Here is a 20,715-nt window from a genome sequence, read left to right as displayed (position 1 = left end):
GGCGGTATTCTGACAATCGTATATCTCTCTGATTAAACACGACCCAATGTACCCCCAAATCGGTATTTTAACAAGTGGAACGCCTCTGGCAGTCTCGCCTGCATTAACCAATTCGATATATCAGCAGTGCTGCCTTTGAAAATAGCTAATGAATGATTATTCACAGAAAAAGCACTAATGTGATAATAAAATATTATATTCATTGACCCAAAATGACCTTTGACCATGATCATGTGACCTAAGACACGTGCAAAACAATCATTCATACTTGATTACTCTAATGTCGATGTTTCATGAGCTAGATCCATAAATTTTCTTAGTTATGATGCCAATTCAACACATACTCCAAACAGGGACAGAGTTCATTGACCTTTAAGTGACCTTTGACCTTGGCCATGTTCCTGAAACGCGCACAGGGTATTCAGGGATATATTGCTGCTCTTGTGTTCACTTTTCATGAATTAGATTCATAAACACTTAAAATTATGATGACAATTCGACAAATACCCCCAACATTACCAAAGTTTGTCGACTCTAAATGACCTTTGACCTTGGCCATGTGACCTGAAGCTCGCACAGGATGTTTAAGGATACTTGATTGTTCTTTTGTCCAAGTTTTATAGACTAGATCCATAAATTTTCAAAGTTATGATGACAATTCCTCAAATACCCCAACATGGCCAAAGTTCGTTGAACCTAGTGACCTTTGACCTGAAACTCAGGCAGGATCTTCAGTGATACACTATCACTCTTATGTATAATTATGAACTAGGTCCATATACTTTCGAAGTTGTGACAACATTTCAAAAACTTAACCTTGGTTAAGATTTCGATATTGATTCCCCCAACATGGTCTAAGTTCATTGACCCTAAATGACCTTTGACCTTGGTCATGTGACCTGAAACTCAGGCAGGATGTTCAGGAATACTTGATTCCTCTTATGTCTAAGTTTCATGACATATAGGTCCATATACTTTCAATGTTATGATGAAATTTCTAAAACTTAACCTTGGTTAAGCCAATGTTGACGACGCCGCCGCAGCCGCCGTCGGAAAAGCGGCGCCTATAGTCCCGCTCCTCTATGCAGCCGAGACAAAAAACGCGTTATCTGCATGGTATCTCGTTTCGTGTTATCTTCAGCTCCTCTGCATATCCAATCAAATGCGCTGTTAAAGGGATGGTCCGGGCTGAAAGTATTTATAGCTTAATAAATAGAGTAGAATTCACTGAGCAAAATGCCAAATTTTTCATCGAAATCGGATAACAAATAACAAAGTTATTGAATTTTAAAGTTCAGCAATATTTTGTGAAAACAGTCGTCATGAATATTCATTAGGTGGGCTGATGATGTCACATCCCCACTTGTTCTTTTGTATTTTATTATATGAAATTAGGTTTATTCAAATTTTTTCCTCCAAGAACTAGAAAAATTGGATTGACAACTGATTTAGTGCATTAGATATTTATTGCTGCAACTTATTTCATTATAAGGGAGACATATTATTCACACAAGTATGAATTAATGAAAAAATTATGATTTTATGTAATAACATAAGAAAACGGAAAGTGGAGATGTGACATCATCAGCCCACCTAATGAATATTCATGATGACTGTTTTCGCAAAATATTGCTAAACTTTAAACTTTAATAACTTTATTATTTGTTATCCGATTTTGATGAAATTTTCGGCATTTTGCTCAGTGAATTTTACTCTATGTATTAAGATATAAACATTTTCAGCCCGGACCATCCCTTTAAAGACAATGGCATTTATTCCCATGTCACCCATAGAGTGGGTATTGGAGATTCAATCATACAAATGTACAATATCATCAATAGTGTTTCATCAAGTAATTTACAAATCAATTAGAGTACTTTTTACAAAAATTCAATTAAAAAAATTTGGCTGTTATACCACTATTCAATTAACAGCTCAAGATATTGAATTTCGAGCATAACTTATTTAGAAACGAAGCATAATTTTCTTGAAAAATTGTACAAGGTAGGAACGGATTTCTGGTTTTTCACAATTAAATATGTGATTCATTTTGAGTGTATTCGGTCTTTCAGTGTAATATCTTTAAAAACTTTCTTTCTTTAGCAAATGAAGGACAAACGAATAGATAGTGAAATTCATCACCTGTTGATTGAAAGTTGCATAATGTACAAAGCCTCATGTTTCTTTGACGGTCTTCATATCTTCCCGAGGCAATAGGAAGTCGATGATTTCCACAACGAAATCTAAAAAAAAGTGATTCTATCTTTTTTTATTCATATTGATGAGGTAACTTTCTAGACGAAGATATTTTTTTAATATTCTGTAGTTAACACATTGAGAGTTTTCGTTTATGAACTTATTTTGCAACTGTGAATCCTTTATTCATAGATCTACAGCTTGTTTTACCCAATATCTGCTCGAGGAAGCAGAAATGTCAAATAAATTCGTCATGCCCAATCTATCGAGAGTTTGCTTTAGCTTCTTTAACCAACTTGTCTGATATATACCTTGATCAGAAAGTATCTTTACAATCTCTTTAATCATACCAGACATTTTTGTTTTACTATTGTGAACAAATTCATACCAGAAGTTTATCATTCTATTCTTAATATATTTCTCTAATTTGAATCTTCCATTCTCGAGTCGCCTAAAACCATGCAGTTTGCCATTGATTTATTAACTTTATATATAAATTCTATAACAAATTACTTAAAATCCCCCTTTTATGACAGTTTATCAAAAATTTCGTCTGGCGGAAATGAATCCTATATTCATGATTACAAAGTTGCTTAAAAGATCCAGTTTTCAGGCCTCAACAAATATGATAATACAATTTTCATGAATTCCTAATAACTAATTGTCCCTTTTTTCAGAAAGGAATATCTACAAGTTTCATATCGCGGTTAGGAAGAGGAATAGGAAGATATAGTCATTACCTTCATAATTATGATGACAAAATTTCCTAAGGCCTAGAATGTCCAGGTCCTTGCCTCCTAGCTAGGTCAAAATAACAATTAAAATATCAGCTCGCGCTTCGCACTCGCATCCACATCCACTTCACAATTTCCCTACACAGTTTTTTTTTTTTAGCATTTTCCATTTATTTGAATACAGGATAAAAGAGCACTGTCGATTAATTGCTTTGCTCACGGGCATAGGTGTCGTGGCTGATGATCGAACCCCGGTGGACTTTCAAATGTATAGTCGGCGCCTTGGCTTAGACCACTAGGCCACGGCACCTCCCACAGTGCTACGGATTATGATAGTGCTTGAATTCACCCTTTTCATAACGGAATATCAAATATTTTCCTCTCGCGCTTCGCAATATTGATTTTCATAATAAAAAAAGAAAATGTATTCGGAATGTCAAGATTCTGTCTAACTCTAAAACACGCGCACTCATGTTTATTGAGATACGCAGCTTGATCTTTATTCAAAACGTGCTAAAATTGTCCAGTTTCAGATCAGAATATCAAACATTTTCTGCTCGCGCTTTGCGCTCGCATTAATTGTTTGGTTTCATACCTATACCGTTAATGATTACAAAAAAGTGCTAATTCGAATGTCAATTTTTTTAGGCTGGAATGTCAAAATTTTTCAGCTCACGCTTCGTGCTCGCATTATTTAATAGTTGAAATATATAGCGTCTTAATGGCTAACTGCAAAACGTCCTTAACAGGTCCCTTTTCGATCAGCCAGAACCCAGATTAAAAATTTCTGCTCGCGCTTCGTGCTTGGAGTAATTATGGAGTAATTATCTAGTTACTTACGCATCTTGTTCAGGTTCACACATATTGCCCAGAATGTTCAATTTTCAGGACAAAATACATGAAATTCCTAAAATCTTTAGCTCGCGCTTCGCACTCGCACTATTTAAATAGGGCTTATGAGATTATTTCACTTTTACGTTGTTTTATAAGAATAAAGTTAAGAAATGACTGTTTGGACATCGGTGTTCTGCCCCGGCCCCCCCCCCCCCCCCCCATTTTTCACGACCAAGAAAAAAAAGCGAAAAAGAAAGGGATAAGGGTGAAATATAGGCCTATTATTTTCCAAATGTTATGAACAACATGCTATAATATGCATATTCAAAGTATAAATGCAACAAATACCTTAGATTGCTCATTATACGTGCTATTCTAGTCACATAGGGGGCGTTTTATGAAAGGACTTGTCGGTCGTTTTATTCGACAAGTCCTGTTTATCCGACAGTTACCACAGGAACATTGCCTCTCAGCCAATCAAAATCAAGGAAAGATGTCAGATCTGACAACTTGTCGGACAAAAATGTTGATGAAACGCTCCCCTGGTGAGCGTTTCATGAAAGGACTTGTCGGACGTTTTATCCGACAAGTCCTGTTTTATCTGACAGTTACCATAGTAACAGTGCCTCTCAGCCAATCAGAATTAAAGAAAGTTGTCAGATCTGACAACTTGTCGGCCAAAAATGTTGATGAAACACTCCCCAGGTCTTTTCAATTTCTTCATCCTGCTATGTAAGGCATGTTTACGTAATATCTTGCCTTGAAATCTGCCTATCATAATGAAGTAATGAAAGGTAATTTGACCAAAATTGTCGATGAAGTAACTACGAACAACTGGTCTATTGGCCGGAGTTGGATCCGCCCCTATACGAGCTCATAATCTGATGCGACGGCGATAGGAACTGGAGGGGGCGGGGTCAAAACTGAAATCGGGGAATTCTCTGTTTTATGAGCATGCGCCGTACTAGTACAGTGAGCTAGTAACATACTAGTAGCTGATTCGAGTTCGAGCGAGTGAAATCACTGCAGCACAGCAAGGCCACGGAGCAATACAAGGCTAGCCTAAGGCTTGGTTGGACTGTTGGAGAAGTACTTTACTACAAAAAGCAAGTATTCTAAACCTTGACCTCCCAGTGGCTTCCAGCATGATGTTGCGATATTTCAACCGATGGATGAGCAGTATATCCATGATTGCGCGTTCAGATCAGGTAGGGTAGGCCTAGGCAATTGAAATAAAACTTAAGTTAAATAAAAGAATGGTCGTAAAGTCTAAGACTAAAGACATAACAAAAAATTAAAACTTTTGCTCATAATTGCTGTTTCAGTGTTGATTGAGATAAATGAATGATCTGTTCACAATAGGATAATATGTGGCTTAAAATTACAGTGTTCAAGTCAATATGTACAAATCATTCTTGTGATTTGAGTTTATATTATTTTATTTTTTAGTACGGTACGTACACGTCCTGCATATTTAGTACAAAAAAGTGCTGAATATTTAAAAAAATTCAGCTTGTGCTATGTCTATGCCTATGGGCTCACAGCTCATATAAATTGTTTACTTACATTCCCATCCAGTTCAAGGACAAAAAGTGCTTAAATAACCAGTTATCTCAAGAAATTCTAAGCTCATGCTTAACTCTTGCATTATTTTGTGAATGTGAGATATCTTCACAAGTCATTGCAAACAGTTCTTGGCCAGGGGCGGTATTCTGAGGTCATTTTATCTTTGAAATATTTTATTGTATCTCTTAAAAATGAAATTGGTATTCTGAGATGACATTTTATTTCTCAGATAAGATTTAAAATTTTATCTTGCGTACATAATGGTTAGTTTCGGTCATATTCGCTCATTTGATTTACGTAGCAGACGATGCTAGCCTGCTAGTATATAGTATACTTACGCAGACCCTATTGCAAATCAAAATCAATTCCTGACTCGATATTTGCTTCCTCAAACAGTAGCTATATTATAAATATCAGTAGGCAAAGTTTTATAGTACAAGAACATTGTTATTTTCAAAAGTAAAAGCGTTGATTAAGTTTGTTTGGACTGTATTAATAGTTTCAAATGAAAAGGGTTTAGGAACGAAAACTATCATACGTTAGTCACGTGACGTTGTACACAGAAATATGCCATGTTCTGCCTACTCGATCTCAAAGTTTGGGAGAAAAATGAGATGTAACCATTATACCAGTCATAAAGTATTATAGATCAAACTGTAGGTAATCTATTTAGCATTGAGATGACAATCAATCTCGACCTTTTTTACCCTTAGGGATATTCCTGAGGGAAAACAAAGGTTCCAGCGTCTCGAAAATATGGGTGGTTTAAAGACCGTTTGCCATAGCAAGAGTTGTGAACATAGACATTTTCAAATGAACAGCGAGACGTAAATAGTAAATTAATTGTAATAATATTTACATCAAATTAATGGAATTGGACTAAATTTCCACACTATTATCAATCTGGTGTGAGATTATTAATAGTTATAAAGATATACCCTTTTTTCTGCAATATTACGTCCATGAAAACCACTGTTCCCTGTGTTGAAGCTGTGTGTGGGGACTTTCGGACACTCAAATGCATGCGACTAACCATTATGTAAATCTTGCGTATCCAGAGCAGTGGCTGCGTAGACATACCCATCGCGTATCTGGCCATTGCAACGCGGGTATTACGTCAAAACCCCATTTGGGGTGAGACCGCAGTTCGGATTGCAAACTGCGGTTCTAGACCCCATTTTTCATTTGAAACTCTCAATAACATTTCCAAGCCCCGATAAACCCATCTTGGCCAGGTAATCCCCGTTGTCTCAATTTCACCTCCACAGGCCAGTAAATGAGCGTTGAGCCAAAAACGAAATGATAAACAACAGTTGTGCTATTAGTATTACGTAAGACTTCTCTGCCTGTAGAAGGACCTTCGGACCAAGGTAAAAAAAACAGGTGTTTTGATACTTAAATTGCATGCTTGGGGCTATTAGGGGTTTGTAGCACTTGGAGAAGAGAATTGATGAAAAGGGAAACTGGGGTATAGTGTTCTCAAATAGAGGTTTTTCGTCATGGATCTGTTTGCGCCCAAGTTACTTTGAAGAAAAAATAAAATAAACTTAAAAGAGGGTAGGGGCTATTTTATCTCCGTGACGTTGATTTCGTCAATATTTCTAGGTGAATTAACTCCAAATGTTGGCATGAAAATTAAGAAAAATGATATATTCATTGAGAACAACACCTTAAAGTTATTCCTGTACAATCAGGAAGCATTTCACAAGACTTTTCTTGACTAATATTGTCTTTGAAATGATGCTTGAAAAGATGCGATATATACTTCGAAAAAAAAAAGATGAGAGTATTGCCACTTTGTTAAAAAGAAATCTCTGTAAAGACGCACAAGCGTATAATGCAAGCGTATTGAATTCAATAAATTGACGCAATCTCACTCCGTCACCACACCTCCTAGCGGAATGGATCCATTGGTTGAGTGATATGAGAGAGCTATAAAAGCGCGTTTCTAATTGGATATTGATTAAAAAGTAGGTGTGTCTTACAGAGATAAAATGAAGATAAAATTGTTCTCAGAATACCAATTCGGAGAGATTTTAAGGGTATTTATCTCACTGATTTAACTGAGATCAAATATTTTATCTGTGATAAAATGGTTCTCAGAATACCACCCCAGATGTAAAATAAAAAAGTTATAATAGTTTAAAGTTTCGCTTAATTTCACAAAAAAAGTTATATACACAGCCTGTTCAGTATGCAAATGAGGGGACCGATTCTATCACCCACTCACTATTTCTTTTGTATTTTATTACATGAAATATGAAATATTTTGATTCATCATTGTCATGTGACACAAAGTGTCATTCCCCCGGGGGGGGGGGGCACTCAGTATATAATGCGTGGTGGGTATGTGCCGCGGAGAGAACCCCCATTTTTACACTCAAATTTCCATTCCAAGACATGGCATTTTCATCTTACTGAGAAAAAGAACAAAGAAAACCACTCCAAAGCATAGCATTTTCTTCTTATCGAGAAAAAAGAAGAAATCCGCTCCAAAGCTTCGCATATTTTTCGTTACGCCCTCTTCTCCGTTCCGGTTGCATTGATCCTCTACAGTGAGCTGCAATTTTGGTGAAAAGCGGCCACAGAGTACTGTCCGACCATCGCCTCTGCGCGAGTGCACCTGGCGCCCATGCTGCCGGGCTAGCTGCATGGACGTATGCCCGTTCCATAGGGATGCATATACGCACTCACACGCAGGTGACCTGTTCCAAGGACCCCTGTTTTCACAGACGACATTTGTAGTTCTGCAGCCCGTTCCGAGGACCCTCCTTTTTACAATAAGCTTGCTCCAAGGCCCCCATTTTTTGTCTCGCCCACGGCACATTCCTACCACTTTTTTGTGTCGAGCACCCCCGGTACAAGAGAGAAGTAATATGGCTTGGAAGAATAGAATGTGATAAAGATGGATGACAATGATTCAATGCGCCAACAGTCACAGAGGAAGAAGAGACAAATATTGTAATTCATTTATATTCAATATACATGTAAATTTAAAAAATGAATGCATATATAGATAAAGAGTTCATTTAGAGTTCCTTACAATTTGAGGAATACTATTTCTCAGTCTTTCATTTTAAAGTATCTCAATCTTTCACTGTGTCTCAACATTTGTAATTTTTCCATCTTTATATCATGTCTTTCTTTTGCTATTGTGCATTAAGCCCCCAGTGAGATGTCTTTCAGGAACTCCAAATTACTCCAGCGGCAATCCTTCAGACAAGTATGATAACCTGAAAGCTGTAAAGACACCAATGCTACCTCCCGATACTTACAAGGGCAAAACTGTGTTTATGACAGGCGGAGGAACAGGATTTGGAAAGTCAATGACGAAAACATTTTCTGAACTTGGAGCTGAGGTTGCTATTGTCAGCAGGTGAGCTTATAAAAACCACAGAAGATATACTTTACATCTATAGTCTCTTAAGATGTTGATGAGATTAGAGTTAATACATCATTTGTGGCAGGATAGGGATTGTTTCACCTTTTGAGTAGCTTATTTATAAAATTCTCAAACTGAGATGAAACATGTGTACGAGTGCCTGTATTTGTCTTCAAAAACCCTGAAGCAGACCACAATATAGGATCAAAAATTCTACTTTAGATACAAGAAGCAGTTTATTAGCCTGATTTTGAGGACCATCTAGTAGACGGTTCAGCTTATGACCAGTATTCTAGAATTCAAAAAGTCTGTTGGCTGTGTTGACTGCCTTCTGCTGTGTGTATCTCCTATAGCCTACACACACTAGTATTAGCTGCACTGTATATGTACATTGTGTTCATCTAGAGTTAATCACGTAGTGCACAGGTTCGCTGTATACACATTGTTATATATAAGAATTGTAAGAGCAATTACATTCATTTATTTAGTTATTTCCTCTTTAAGGATATTCATAGCATATAATGATTAAGAATATTCCAGAATGTCTCAGTAAAGCTTTGTTAGACATGCTATTTAATGAGATAGAATAATCTTTGTTATTTCTGGAATGTACTAAGATAGACAATAGACTGCTAGTGGCAGTGAAAAGGACAATAGGATTAGCTATGCTGTTTACATTGTTTTAATTGAGGTGTTCAAGAGACTTCTAGAAGTGGACTATTCTAGAAAGAAGGATAATGTTCTTTTTAAAGACAATACTAGAAGCTTCCAGAATAGTAGAAATGTATATAAACTGGCAGTTTCTTCAAGGACATCATCATATCAGATCAGATCTCAGAGTTTCACGCCAGACTTTATGTCAGAGCATAGTTTATTTCCAACTGGAATACAACATTTATCTTCTGTGGAATTATTTGCATGCCATCAATGAACTGTTTGCAGTTACTTTGAGAGAGGAATTCTCAGTTCTCATCGAACGCTTTTTGAATGAACGCTTTTCAACCCATGGATTAATTGCTGAAATTGACTGTTAATCATCATCAACATCGTCTTCACAGACATTTCAACTCATTACAGTGACTCTTGTTATTCATCGTGCTTCAACATCAATTTCATCATCACCATCATTGTAAACTTTAATTTAAGGAATCTTTGCCAACCAACTTGGATTTTATTTGGATATAATATCATTACCTTGGATTGCACATCTAACTCTTCAAGAGATGTTTTGTTTTTGTTTTGTTGATTGACCTACATGTATTTCCTGTAATAAAAGAAAAGGAAATCAAATTTAAAACTTGATTTTTTTTTTGGTTATTTGTTGCAGTTATCGTAACAACATAGTCATTGAAACCAACCACAATTATCAAACTTTGGTTTACATCTCCAAGGTTTTAAAATTGTTCCTGTAGATATGATACTTTGAAACTTTTGGGATAGATCTGTATTTTACACTATAAGCCTAATGTTTAACTCATTTTAAAGAACAAAGTGAAACGATCTATTTAAGTGCAGATAAATCTGCCATGAAGTATAGGATCTCTTGGGGCCTTGACTTGTCTCAACTTAGAATAGGCAAACAAATGCCTTTGCATTATCTGATCTGAAAATTGCTTCAATGGGGGTCATCATATTACTTATTACTCTACTATTTCAGTGATACTGATTTGTTATCAGATTATATCAATATGAACAAATGAAAATAGATTATCTGACAGAAGGTGCTTCATACATAATTTTTCTTAATTTTTCTTAATTTTTCTACACCCATTTCCATCACTCTTTATGAAAATACCATTCATAGATTTTGATGTATGCGTACTAACTTTTATTGAATGAGTGTTTCGTTTTAAGTTTTTACAAATCCTTAGATAAAAAGAAAGGTTGCCCTAAGTCAATGCATGTTTCCTTTATTTCTCTTTCTCACAGATCTGCAGATGTTCTGAAGAGAACATCAGAAGAGATCTCCGCTGAGACTGGAAACCCTGTTCATCCAATCCCTGCTAATATCAGAGATCCTGAGGCAGTGAAAGCCTCAGTAGATCAGTTTGTAGAGATCTGTGGAGGTCTACCGGATGTCATCATCAATAATGCTGCTGCCAACTTTGTGGCTCCAACAGAACGACTTTCTCCCAATGCTTGGTTTACAATCGTTGATGTAGTGTTGAATGGTACGATGTATGTGACTCTAGATATTGCAAAGAGACTCATCAAAGAACAGAAAGGTATGTGGTAAATTGCCACTTGGTCTACACCCACTTGGTCTACTTTCCATGTCGTCCCACATGATCGTATCCTAGTTCGTCTACAACCATTTCAAATTCATAAACCATTTCACCCAACTTCCAATTAGGTTATACCAATGTGGTCTAATATCTATTCGGTATAAAATTACTGTACTTGGTCAGTGAGTCCATGATTAGATGTTCACTGTTTATAAACTAAACTTTCATATGACAAAGTGTGAAAAAAAGCAAGTATAAAATGAAATCAGGCCATCTGGGCATTTGACTAAATGCAGATAGCCAAAGTGCATATTAGACCATGTGATAGCTGGAGCAATTGGGTCAAATTGACAGTAGACCAAGTTAGTTTTAATAGCCATGATACTATTGATAGTGTTAGACAGTCTTAGAAGTAGACCATATTGAGGGTTGAGGGTAATTTGTTGTCAGGAGGTTTTAGTTTTTCTTAATAAAAACATGCAAAGAAAAAAAAATTGGGTGACATAAATAATTTATAAGGCGCCATATCCATCTCATTAGAGAAGCTCAAGGTGCGGTACAGAATCAGTTTATTTGCGAAACATCATTAAACTCATTTCATTATTTAAATTGTCAATAAAGATTTTAATTCATGTCTGACTTAAGATCAGTGTATTTGCTGCCCCAAAAAATATTGTTCATGTTGCAGCGAACACTGCCCATTTTTTCCACAGCGTAAAATGGCTTCGCTCCAAGTAAGAGGGTAAAATTAAACCAGCAATCTGAATCATACATTCAGCATTCTTTTATAGAATTTATATTAGGATTATGCCTTAATGGAAACCAAATCCCATGAAGAGAATCAATCTTATTGGAAGGAGTAAAATGAGAGGAACAATTTAAAACAAGTCTCATCAAAATCAGTTATGAAATAAGCAACTTATGGACGTTTAAAAAGTCTTGTTGTACGTTCTATGGGGATCCTCAATTTGGCAAACATGCTTCAAAATGGCTGATTTTGTGGACAACTCTCCATTTGTTTTGTACACAAATTTTCAGATTTCCCCCTTTATTTTACAGATTTTACCTTATCTCCTCCTGACCTTGATATGTGGTGTGAATTGTATTTTCCCATGAATGACATATGTTGTGCTCAGAAGGAGGCAAGATGCAATTTGAAAGATAATGAGGAAAATCTGAAAATTTGTGTACAAATCAAGTGGAGAGTTGTCCACAAAAATAGGCAATTTTGAAGCACGTTTGCCAATTTGAGGATCCCCATAGAAAGTACAAGAGTTTTCAAACTTCCATTACTCACTTATTCTATAATCGGTTTTGATAAAGCAAGTTTTAGATTGCTCCTCTCATTTTATTCTTTCTGATAAAATAAAATTTTCTCCTTGTATTTTGGTTTCCTTTAAGCACCAATGTGACAGAATGCAGAAAATGAACAGGGATTTTACTTAAAGGTCAAGTCCACCTCAGAAAAATGTTGATTTGAATCAATAGAGAAAAATCAGACAAGCACAATGCTGAAAATTTCATCAAAATCGGATGTAAAATAAGAAAGTTACGACATTTCAAAGTTTCGCTTATTTTTAACAAAATAGTTATATGAACGAGCCAGTTACATCCAATTGAGAGAGTCGATGATGTCACTCACTCACTATTTCTTTTGTTTTTATTGTTTGAATTATACAATATTTCAATTTTTACGAATTTGACGATTAGGACCTCCTTGCCTGAACCACAAAATGTTAAAATAATGGAATTCCACGTGTTCAGGGAGGAATGAAACTTAATTTCACATGACAATGACGAGAAAATCAAAATATTTCATATTTCATATAATAAAATACAAAAGAAATAGTGAGTGAGTTATGTCATCAGTTCTCTCATTTGCATACTGACCGAGATGTGCATATAACTGTTTTGTGAAATGAAGCGAAACTTTAAAATGTCATAACTTTCTTATTTAACATCCGATTTTGATGAATTTTTCAGTGTTATGCTTGTTGAATTTTTCTCTTTTTATTCAAATCAAGTTTTTGTTGGGGTGGACTTGTCCTTTAATAATTACTGTATTCAAAGCCTTTTGGCAAAAAGGACAGTTCAGAAGGGAGTATTTATTTAGTGAGAAGATTGTTATTGACCTTAGAAAACAATGATTTTACTTTTTTCTTCTTGACTTGAAGCCCTTTTTGCTCGAGCATGAACAAAAAGAGCCTTTATGGTGGCTTCTGATTGAAGAGAGTTTGAATCAGTCACTTTTATATTTGAAACATAATTTTGACTGAATTTTCAAAAGTTTAGAACTGTCATACACACTGCATGTGCATTAATTTTCTGTTCCTCTCCCATTTAAACTTAGCCTTTATTTTATTGTTAATTACATTTATTGCCAGGGGCAAATTTCCTGACGGTCAGTACCACCTATGGAACCTATGGCTCACCATTTGTAGTTCCCAGCGCAGCTGCTAAGAGTGGCATAGAAAACCTTACAAGGTAATGTTGAGGACATCAGGGCATTAGCCAGATTATACTAGTTAAAATCCTATTTATGGTGAACGTAGTATCACTAAATTGGAGCTTCCTTGGACCTTATTTCTAAAGATTTGAACGAAAGGATGAATGTAGTATATTTCATTGATTTTCAGGAGTAATCAACCAAGATATCAAGGATTTCCATGCCATAAATCTAGATGTATGGAAGCCCTTGATATGTTCAGGTGTTTTTACCTTCCATTATATAAAAAAATCATTTAAAGTTAGGGTTTAAAGCATTCAAGTAAACCGATGATTGATATCAATTAATACAAGCAAGAAAATATTTATGAATGTATTATTCGCCCTGTTAGGTGTTTGGCTGTAGAGTGGGGCCGTTATGGGCTGCGATTCAACACAATGACTCCAGGTCCAGCATACACACAGGTAATGAATGCAATATGAAATAAGAATGATGGTCCAAATTTCACATTGTTGGACCATCACAGATTCAGACGATCCGGGGTATTGTTACGGAGTGTTGCTGGAAAATTGCAACCGATTGCAAATAAATTTCAGGTGCCAAAATCAATCATAAGTCTTGAAATTGATTGCAAATTTGCAATTGATCACTGGTCAGTTCCTTGCATCATCAACTTTTATTTGGTTTGGTAAACATTGCCCTATCACTTGTAAATTTGTCACTAAAATTTGCAATTGATTGAAAAAAAATTCTTGCAACACCCGCTTAATGTAGTTTCATTAGTGACAGTTGGTCATTTCCTGACCTTTACCCTGATAGTAAGTTTAAGTAACGCCAATAATGCTTTTCCATCAATCCATAAATCAATGATTTCATTGACATTGTCAGTGAATAACACTTGTTAGTTGATGAAAATATTCATGGAAAGGTGTCCAGGAAAGCGTTTCATCAACCGGACGAGTTGTCTGATCTGACAACTTTCCTTGATGTTGATTGGCCAAGAAGCAGTCATACCGTGGTTACTGTTGGATCCAATGGAACTTGTCGGATAAAGCGTCTGACATGTCCTTTCATGAAACGCATCCCTGGATCATGGGCAATGCCGTAGGGCCGGGGGAGGGGGGGGGGGTTCATTTTCAATATCTGTACCTTCAGGATATTAAACTCTCACCTTTGTTCATTGTCCCAGGGAGCCATGAGCCGGCTAGATCCGACAGGGCAGTTCTGGAAGAAAAAGATCAAAGATACTCCTATTGGTCGACTGGGGGAGTTGGAGGAGATAAGTAACCTTGCATCTTACATCTGCAGTGACTATGCTAGTTGGTTCAATGGAGAGAATTTCATTTTGGATGGCGGTCTGGCGCTCCAGGCTTCTGGAGCGTTCAGTGACTATCTGGAGGTAAGAGTTTAGATATCAATAGGTTCAGGAAGTTTTTATAAATTCATGGATGTGTCTTTCCTTGGAGACTCAATCATGAGATACTACTAGTGGGTCATGTTAGTGCTTAAAATTATGCAGTTTGCCAACTATTCATTGCCATGTCAGCCAATTCGCCTCTGACAACAGAGACCTGTTACCATGGTAGTTCCCATCAGGGGCGGATCCAGGATTTTCCAAAGGGGGGGCACATTTTCCCGATAAAATTTTACAAGCAAAAAAAAAAGTTTTTCCCCCCAACTTTAAAAAATATTTGAGCGGCAAAAAAAATGAATGGTTTTCACCTAAAATTTAAGCTGATTTCGTCTGCAAAAGTTTGACCAGCCAAATAAAAAAAAACCTCGCTTTAACGTTTCCAAAAGGGGGGGGGGGGACACTTGGGTAAAAATGGCATAATTACATTAAATTTTTTTATTATGAATCTCAAAGGGGCAGGGGGGGGGGCATGAGCCGGATGTGCCCCCCCCCCCCTCGATCCTCCAGTGGTTCCCATAATGTAAAAGTTACCGTAATTGTAAGTTATGAAATGGGGATCATGTCTGTTGTATTAAATATGTAACAAATTTTTCCTTTTCTTTTGGAAAAGAAGAAGTCAGTTTGATTACTTTTCTGATATATTTCCATTTATATTCCTACAAGACATATGACATGTAAGGCTTGTAGGCCTTACCTGTGTTTCATTGATACTGTGTGATTAATTTGGTTCTCATAGCTACAGTTATAAGAAAATGTGCCTATATATACCAATTATTTTCCCTGGTTAAATAAAATTTCCTGACATTTCATTGTTTTTCTCTTCGCATCCATTGATTTTTTTTCAATTTTTTCTCTTATCTTATCAGCTAAGTAAAGATGACTGGGATCTAGCGGAGACACTGATTAGAAAGACCAAGGGTTCATGATAGCATGGTATTATCATCACATGACCATCACATGATCGTCACAAGATCAGATATCATATGATCATCAAGTATCAATCATCATTAATCATTGTGATATTGCATGAAAATAGAATGCCAGTATGTGTTGTCTGTCAACAGGTTGTTATCAAATATACCCAACAAAAAGTCCCCCCTTAAACAAACATCCATAATTTCCGAACCAAAGCAAGTTTTTCATATATTATTATATGAGCGTGTAGGTAATTTTATAAGCCACCCTCTGAGTAAATGTTATGGAGGTACTTTATGTCATGCTTCATTGAGCACCGCCAGAAGACAAAATTGTCACTTTTCAAAAGTCACAAGCCAAATATCATGATTTTGATTCCACTTTATTGAAACGAATTCCGCATTCTCATCATGAAAAATAGAAGGCTTGTAAAAGGTACTTTCTAAAAGACGATACAAGTTTTTTGGCTAACTTTCATGGTTGAATAAACACAAGTTAAAATTTGCTATAATTTGATTTTTTACACATTTCTATCGATAAAAATGATTTTCAAGACTGTCCTTAGCAATGTCCATTTGGCAGTTATGTTTATCAACCTACGGGCAGAATTCTGTGCAAAAATGAAATTGAGATGTTTATTTATGGATGAGTGAGCATGCATCAAAGTGGGAAAAGGGGCATTTTCAATGTCACAGACTCATTTGAGGGGTTATAAAGTGAATAATGGGGGCAAATTCGGTTTCAAATGTCACTTAATTGCTGTAGTTTTTATCATCCATCAGTTTATCACCACACACTTTCCGAACTTTTTACATTTTCATGGTTGAGCGAGCACATTCAAAAACTTGGGAATGAATACTCTTTATACTGCATATATGTATCATTTTCCTAACAATTTCTCAGGATCAGTTGAATTTATGGACAAGTCAATGTGGATCAAGAATTTTAAAATGGGGAGGGGCCGAGTAATTGGGGGAGTCACCAACATTTTCCAATTTTAACATGTTTTAACAAGTTGTAGGGGATACTGCCATAAACCCCTATGATGATACGTCACAAAACATTGTGCTCACTCAACCATAAACATAAGATATCAAAATTTTGTGTGGAGTGGCTATATGATGGATAGTAAAACAGCATTAACACCATAAAATTCACCTAAAAACAACCTTTGCCCAACTTTGTATGTACACAGTCTTGAAAAACTACTCTTGTGCCTTTCAAAAATTGTCATTTTTTATTCAATCTTTGATTAGTCATGCATGACTCAGATCAATCTCATTTTTCCCCAGGAGTAGCTTAATGAGTGTAGAAAACCACCTACGAAATATCATATTTCAAAATTATTGCATTCAAAAGTTACAGCAATTTGATTTAGGGGGGACTTTTTTTGTTGTGTATAGTTTGTATACTGTGTATGATATATATCATTTGAAGAAAATCATTGATTAAAGCAAAAGAAGGAAATGTCAATATTCAACATTCCATCACCATGGTTCTATTTGATTACATTGAGAAGGATAAAAAGAGGAACAAAAATGTTTTGGTAGACCTTTAATTCCCCTTAATATAGAATATATTGAAATAATGATGGATGGAATTAGTTGTAAATAACAACAAAAACAACAGATGATATGGTTATAAATTGATTCTTATCTCTGACTGAAATAAACTAGTTTATTGCTGAATGTGTCTTAACTTTAAAACACATTACAGTGATAAAAAATGGTAGTTCTATTTGTTACCAAAATGCTCAATATTCATACATGTAGTTAAATAGTGCCAACTGATGCATCTGTAAGCTTGCTGCATATGTACCTGAAATAGTAGAAGTAGGCGTGGTTGTCTGATTGGAAAAAATTACATGAGTACTCAGGGCGATTTAGCCCATGTCTAAGCTTATTCATTGAAGGCATTAGGCTGTTAAAAGTAGCCCCTGAAAGTAAAAAAAAATAATAATAATTTGTGCTGGATAAATATGTATCTGAAAATGCTGGAAAAGATGCCTTCTGTGTGATGCAATATATGACAAAACATCATTATAAACATATTTTAATCTGTCCTTTGCAGCTGGTAATACTCAAGTTGATATGAAATCATGATTATCTTTGTATCAAAGATTTTATTGATAAACACTTTATGATTGATTTAATTGCAGTTATATAGGTGCTTACCAGCTTATTTTTGTGAAGACTTTGAAACAGACTGTGCTTGACCGCAATTAATGCATGCTGGATTTTCAGTTTGGAAACTCACTCATTTTCATTAGGTACAATTTCTAAATTATGCTTATTAGTAGACATGCCCTTGAAACTTATTTGTGTGAGTGAAAAGTACTTTTACAGGATATTATAAAGTTTATTTAGTAGTTTAATTGTTTAATTTATAGTTATTACAAAGATATTATAAGCCATTGATTTATACAATGTTATGATTAAGAAAGTATAGTTAATTTGAATGATTACAGATCCATGATATTATTGGTTACAAGTTATGTTTTAATCAGATTTCTCAGACCTTCACTAATTTAATTCTTTCATCTGTTGTCATCTAACCAATTAATCATAAGTATATGGACAATCCATGTATCAGAGGCAGTCCATGACACGACAGGTCGATGCTATACCCCCGGGGGGGGGGGGGGCACTTCCATTGACGAGTGGATACCATGCGCGACCATGGGGTCTCGAAATGCACCCTAAACAATAATTTTTCATTTTCTGAAAATGCACCCCTTAGCAAGTATCGGCGTGTGAAACCCTACCCTTAACAATTATTGGAAACAAAACGTTACCCTTAACAAATTTCCTGCATTAACCCATAAACAAGTACAACGATATCTTAATTATTATGTCACGGACATCGGCTTTACCTTTACACTTTGGATTTAGTACCACCCCACACACCTCGCTCAAATTGGACCCTAAACACGTAGGCCCGAATTGACAAAGGTGGTTTCATTTAAAACCATGGTTTTTAGAAACCGTGGGTTTTAGAAACCATGGTTTTAAAAAAAACATGGTTTCCAAAACCTGCGATTCACAAACGATGGTTTCTAAAACCCACGGTTTCAACAGTGGTCTCAAATGAAACCATGGTTTTTGCAGAAACCACCTTTGTGAATTTGGGCCTACGTGTAGGGGCAAAAATTACATCCTTTATAAAGTATTTTAGTCTCTTTATACCCTTGCAAATTAATTCTTAGAGAAATATATACCTTTTTTTCATTATTTTAGTGTTTTGACACCCTTATTACGTTGCATACGTAACGTGCCCTATCTTGAAAAAGAGATGATTTTTGGCTAGCATGGTATCCACTCATCTATGGAAGTGCCCCCCCACCCTGGGGATCCCCCTATTGAGTATTTACTCAATGCAGGGCTTTGATATGAATCATGATGTTACCATATTGAACCAGGGTTATATTATGCATATACAAAGTGTATGTCTAGAGTTTTGATCTAATTCTCAAAATATCTGAAACAGGCATCAATTTTAATAGTATTTATCACTGTAGTTGTTTATTTTCACAATGTGTTATGTTTTTTTTAATAAAGTAAATTGATAATTTGTATGTAAAGGGGAATCTAACCTTTAAAGGATTTGTGTTAAGGCCGAAAAGATGAGAAACAGAAAGTCTTAAAGAAATGGACAAGGAAAGAAAGTTAGGACTGTTTTAAGAATGAGATCACTATATATGTATCTCAAATTGGCAACTTGGTGGGATAATTGTGACAAATGATGGAGACATATTATCTCCCACGTGTCCTATACTTAAGTAATGGGAATGTGTGGTTTTCTCGTCTATAAGCACCCCCCCCCCCCAACAATAATGAATTATAACATAGAAATCATGTAGGAAGGAAATAATCATAGTAAAAGTTCTTGGGGGAAAAATAAATTTTTAGTTGTCTCATTTGATCAAATATATAGTCCTCACTCTGCATCTCAATAACATGTCCTTTGCAACCGATCAGAAATCTTCATTTGTAGTGAATAAACATAATTATAGTTGTTAATTTTACAACTTTACAAAATGCATATATATCTTATTGCTTATCCTGTTTATGTTAGATTCCCCTCTATGTCCTCTTAAAAAGAGTTGTTTTATTTACTGTAGCTGAAAGCTGAAATTATTGATATATATTTTTTCAGAATAAATTTCCAATGATTTAAAATCAAACTACTGTTTATTATATGTTGGGTTCTTTTGTTCTGACTTGCTTTCATTCACATTTTCATCATCTCCTTATTCTATCTGCTCGTAACTTCCTCTTTTTTTTTACTTGATCTTATCAAATAGGATAATTTGATGCAATATTTTAAACTGTTAGAGGCTCAACTTGAGTTAATGAATAATACCAAAAAAATAGCAAAACTTTTTTTTTTCTGGTTTACTTGATGATTGCATTTTTAATTACCGGCTGAAACATTTTCGGGTATCATATGGTAGAAGGTCTCCACTCAAATATACAGCATCCCCCGCCCACCAACCCCCCCCCCAAAAAAAAAAAAATGAAAGTAAGATTTGCAGAGCTGCCAAGTAATACCGGTTTTCAGTAATTATTACTGAAATATGAGAAAGGATACTCGCTGGTGGCTTCATGCAAATTTCTAAAGTTTCAATTTATGTCCTGTCCTATGGCCTTTCTGTAAAAATACTGATTTTCAGCCTTTAAAATAATTAAGTGTTCTTGCATCTCTAGATATTTTGATGATTTATCATAACTTAATCACAAATACAAAAGACAACTGGTATGACCTATCATATTACATGGATGGATTTTTTCTTACAAGCTAAAGATAGACCTACATTGAAAGCAACCTCTAGTGTATCTCGGCTTAAAATATGAACATATTAGAGGGACTTTGAAATAAACATGAAACTTGTCCGGCGAAGATGTGGTCAAAATCAGAGAGAGAGAGAGAGAAGTGGGCATGGAAAGAGAATTTATTGTAATGATCAGTAATCGGATAAAATGTAGTTTTGTCAGACATTTAAA

At 35.5% G+C, this 20,715-nt stretch overlaps 1 protein-coding gene across 3 annotated transcripts; it reads left to right on the top strand.

Moving 5' to 3' along the window:
- Positions 1-4,725: 4,725 nt before the first annotated feature.
- On the top strand, positions 4,726-19,895 carry LOC129254268 (2,4-dienoyl-CoA reductase [(3E)-enoyl-CoA-producing], mitochondrial-like). Of its 3 annotated transcripts, none has more exons than XR_010298433.1 (8): positions 4,726-4,972; positions 8,495-8,706; positions 10,642-10,937; positions 13,322-13,421; positions 13,775-13,847; positions 14,573-14,782; positions 15,664-18,325; positions 19,044-19,895. XR_010298433.1 is itself a non-coding variant. In XM_064115710.1 (7 exons), exons 1-7 carry the CDS (start codon positions 4,910-4,912, stop codon positions 15,721-15,723), a joined length of 1,014 nt encoding a protein of 337 aa, XP_063971780.1. In that variant the 5' UTR covers positions 4,734-4,909; the 3' UTR covers positions 15,724-19,895. The 3 variants fall into 3 exon arrangements, 1 of the variants encoding a protein (XP_063971780.1); XR_010298432.1 differs by having other exon boundaries at positions 4,734-4,972; positions 15,664-18,355; positions 19,019-19,895; XM_064115710.1 differs by having other exon boundaries at positions 4,734-4,972; positions 15,664-19,895.
- The last annotated feature ends 820 nt before the right edge of the window (positions 19,896-20,715 follow it).

This window comes from Lytechinus pictus, chromosome 2, assembly GCF_037042905.1.
Source record: "Lytechinus pictus isolate F3 Inbred chromosome 2, Lp3.0, whole genome shotgun sequence".
In the NCBI taxonomy this organism is placed as follows: Eukaryota; Metazoa; Echinodermata; class Echinoidea; order Temnopleuroida; family Toxopneustidae; genus Lytechinus; species Lytechinus pictus.
Note: the sequence above shows the minus strand (reverse complement) of the source record. Positions and strands in the feature narration are given on the sequence as shown.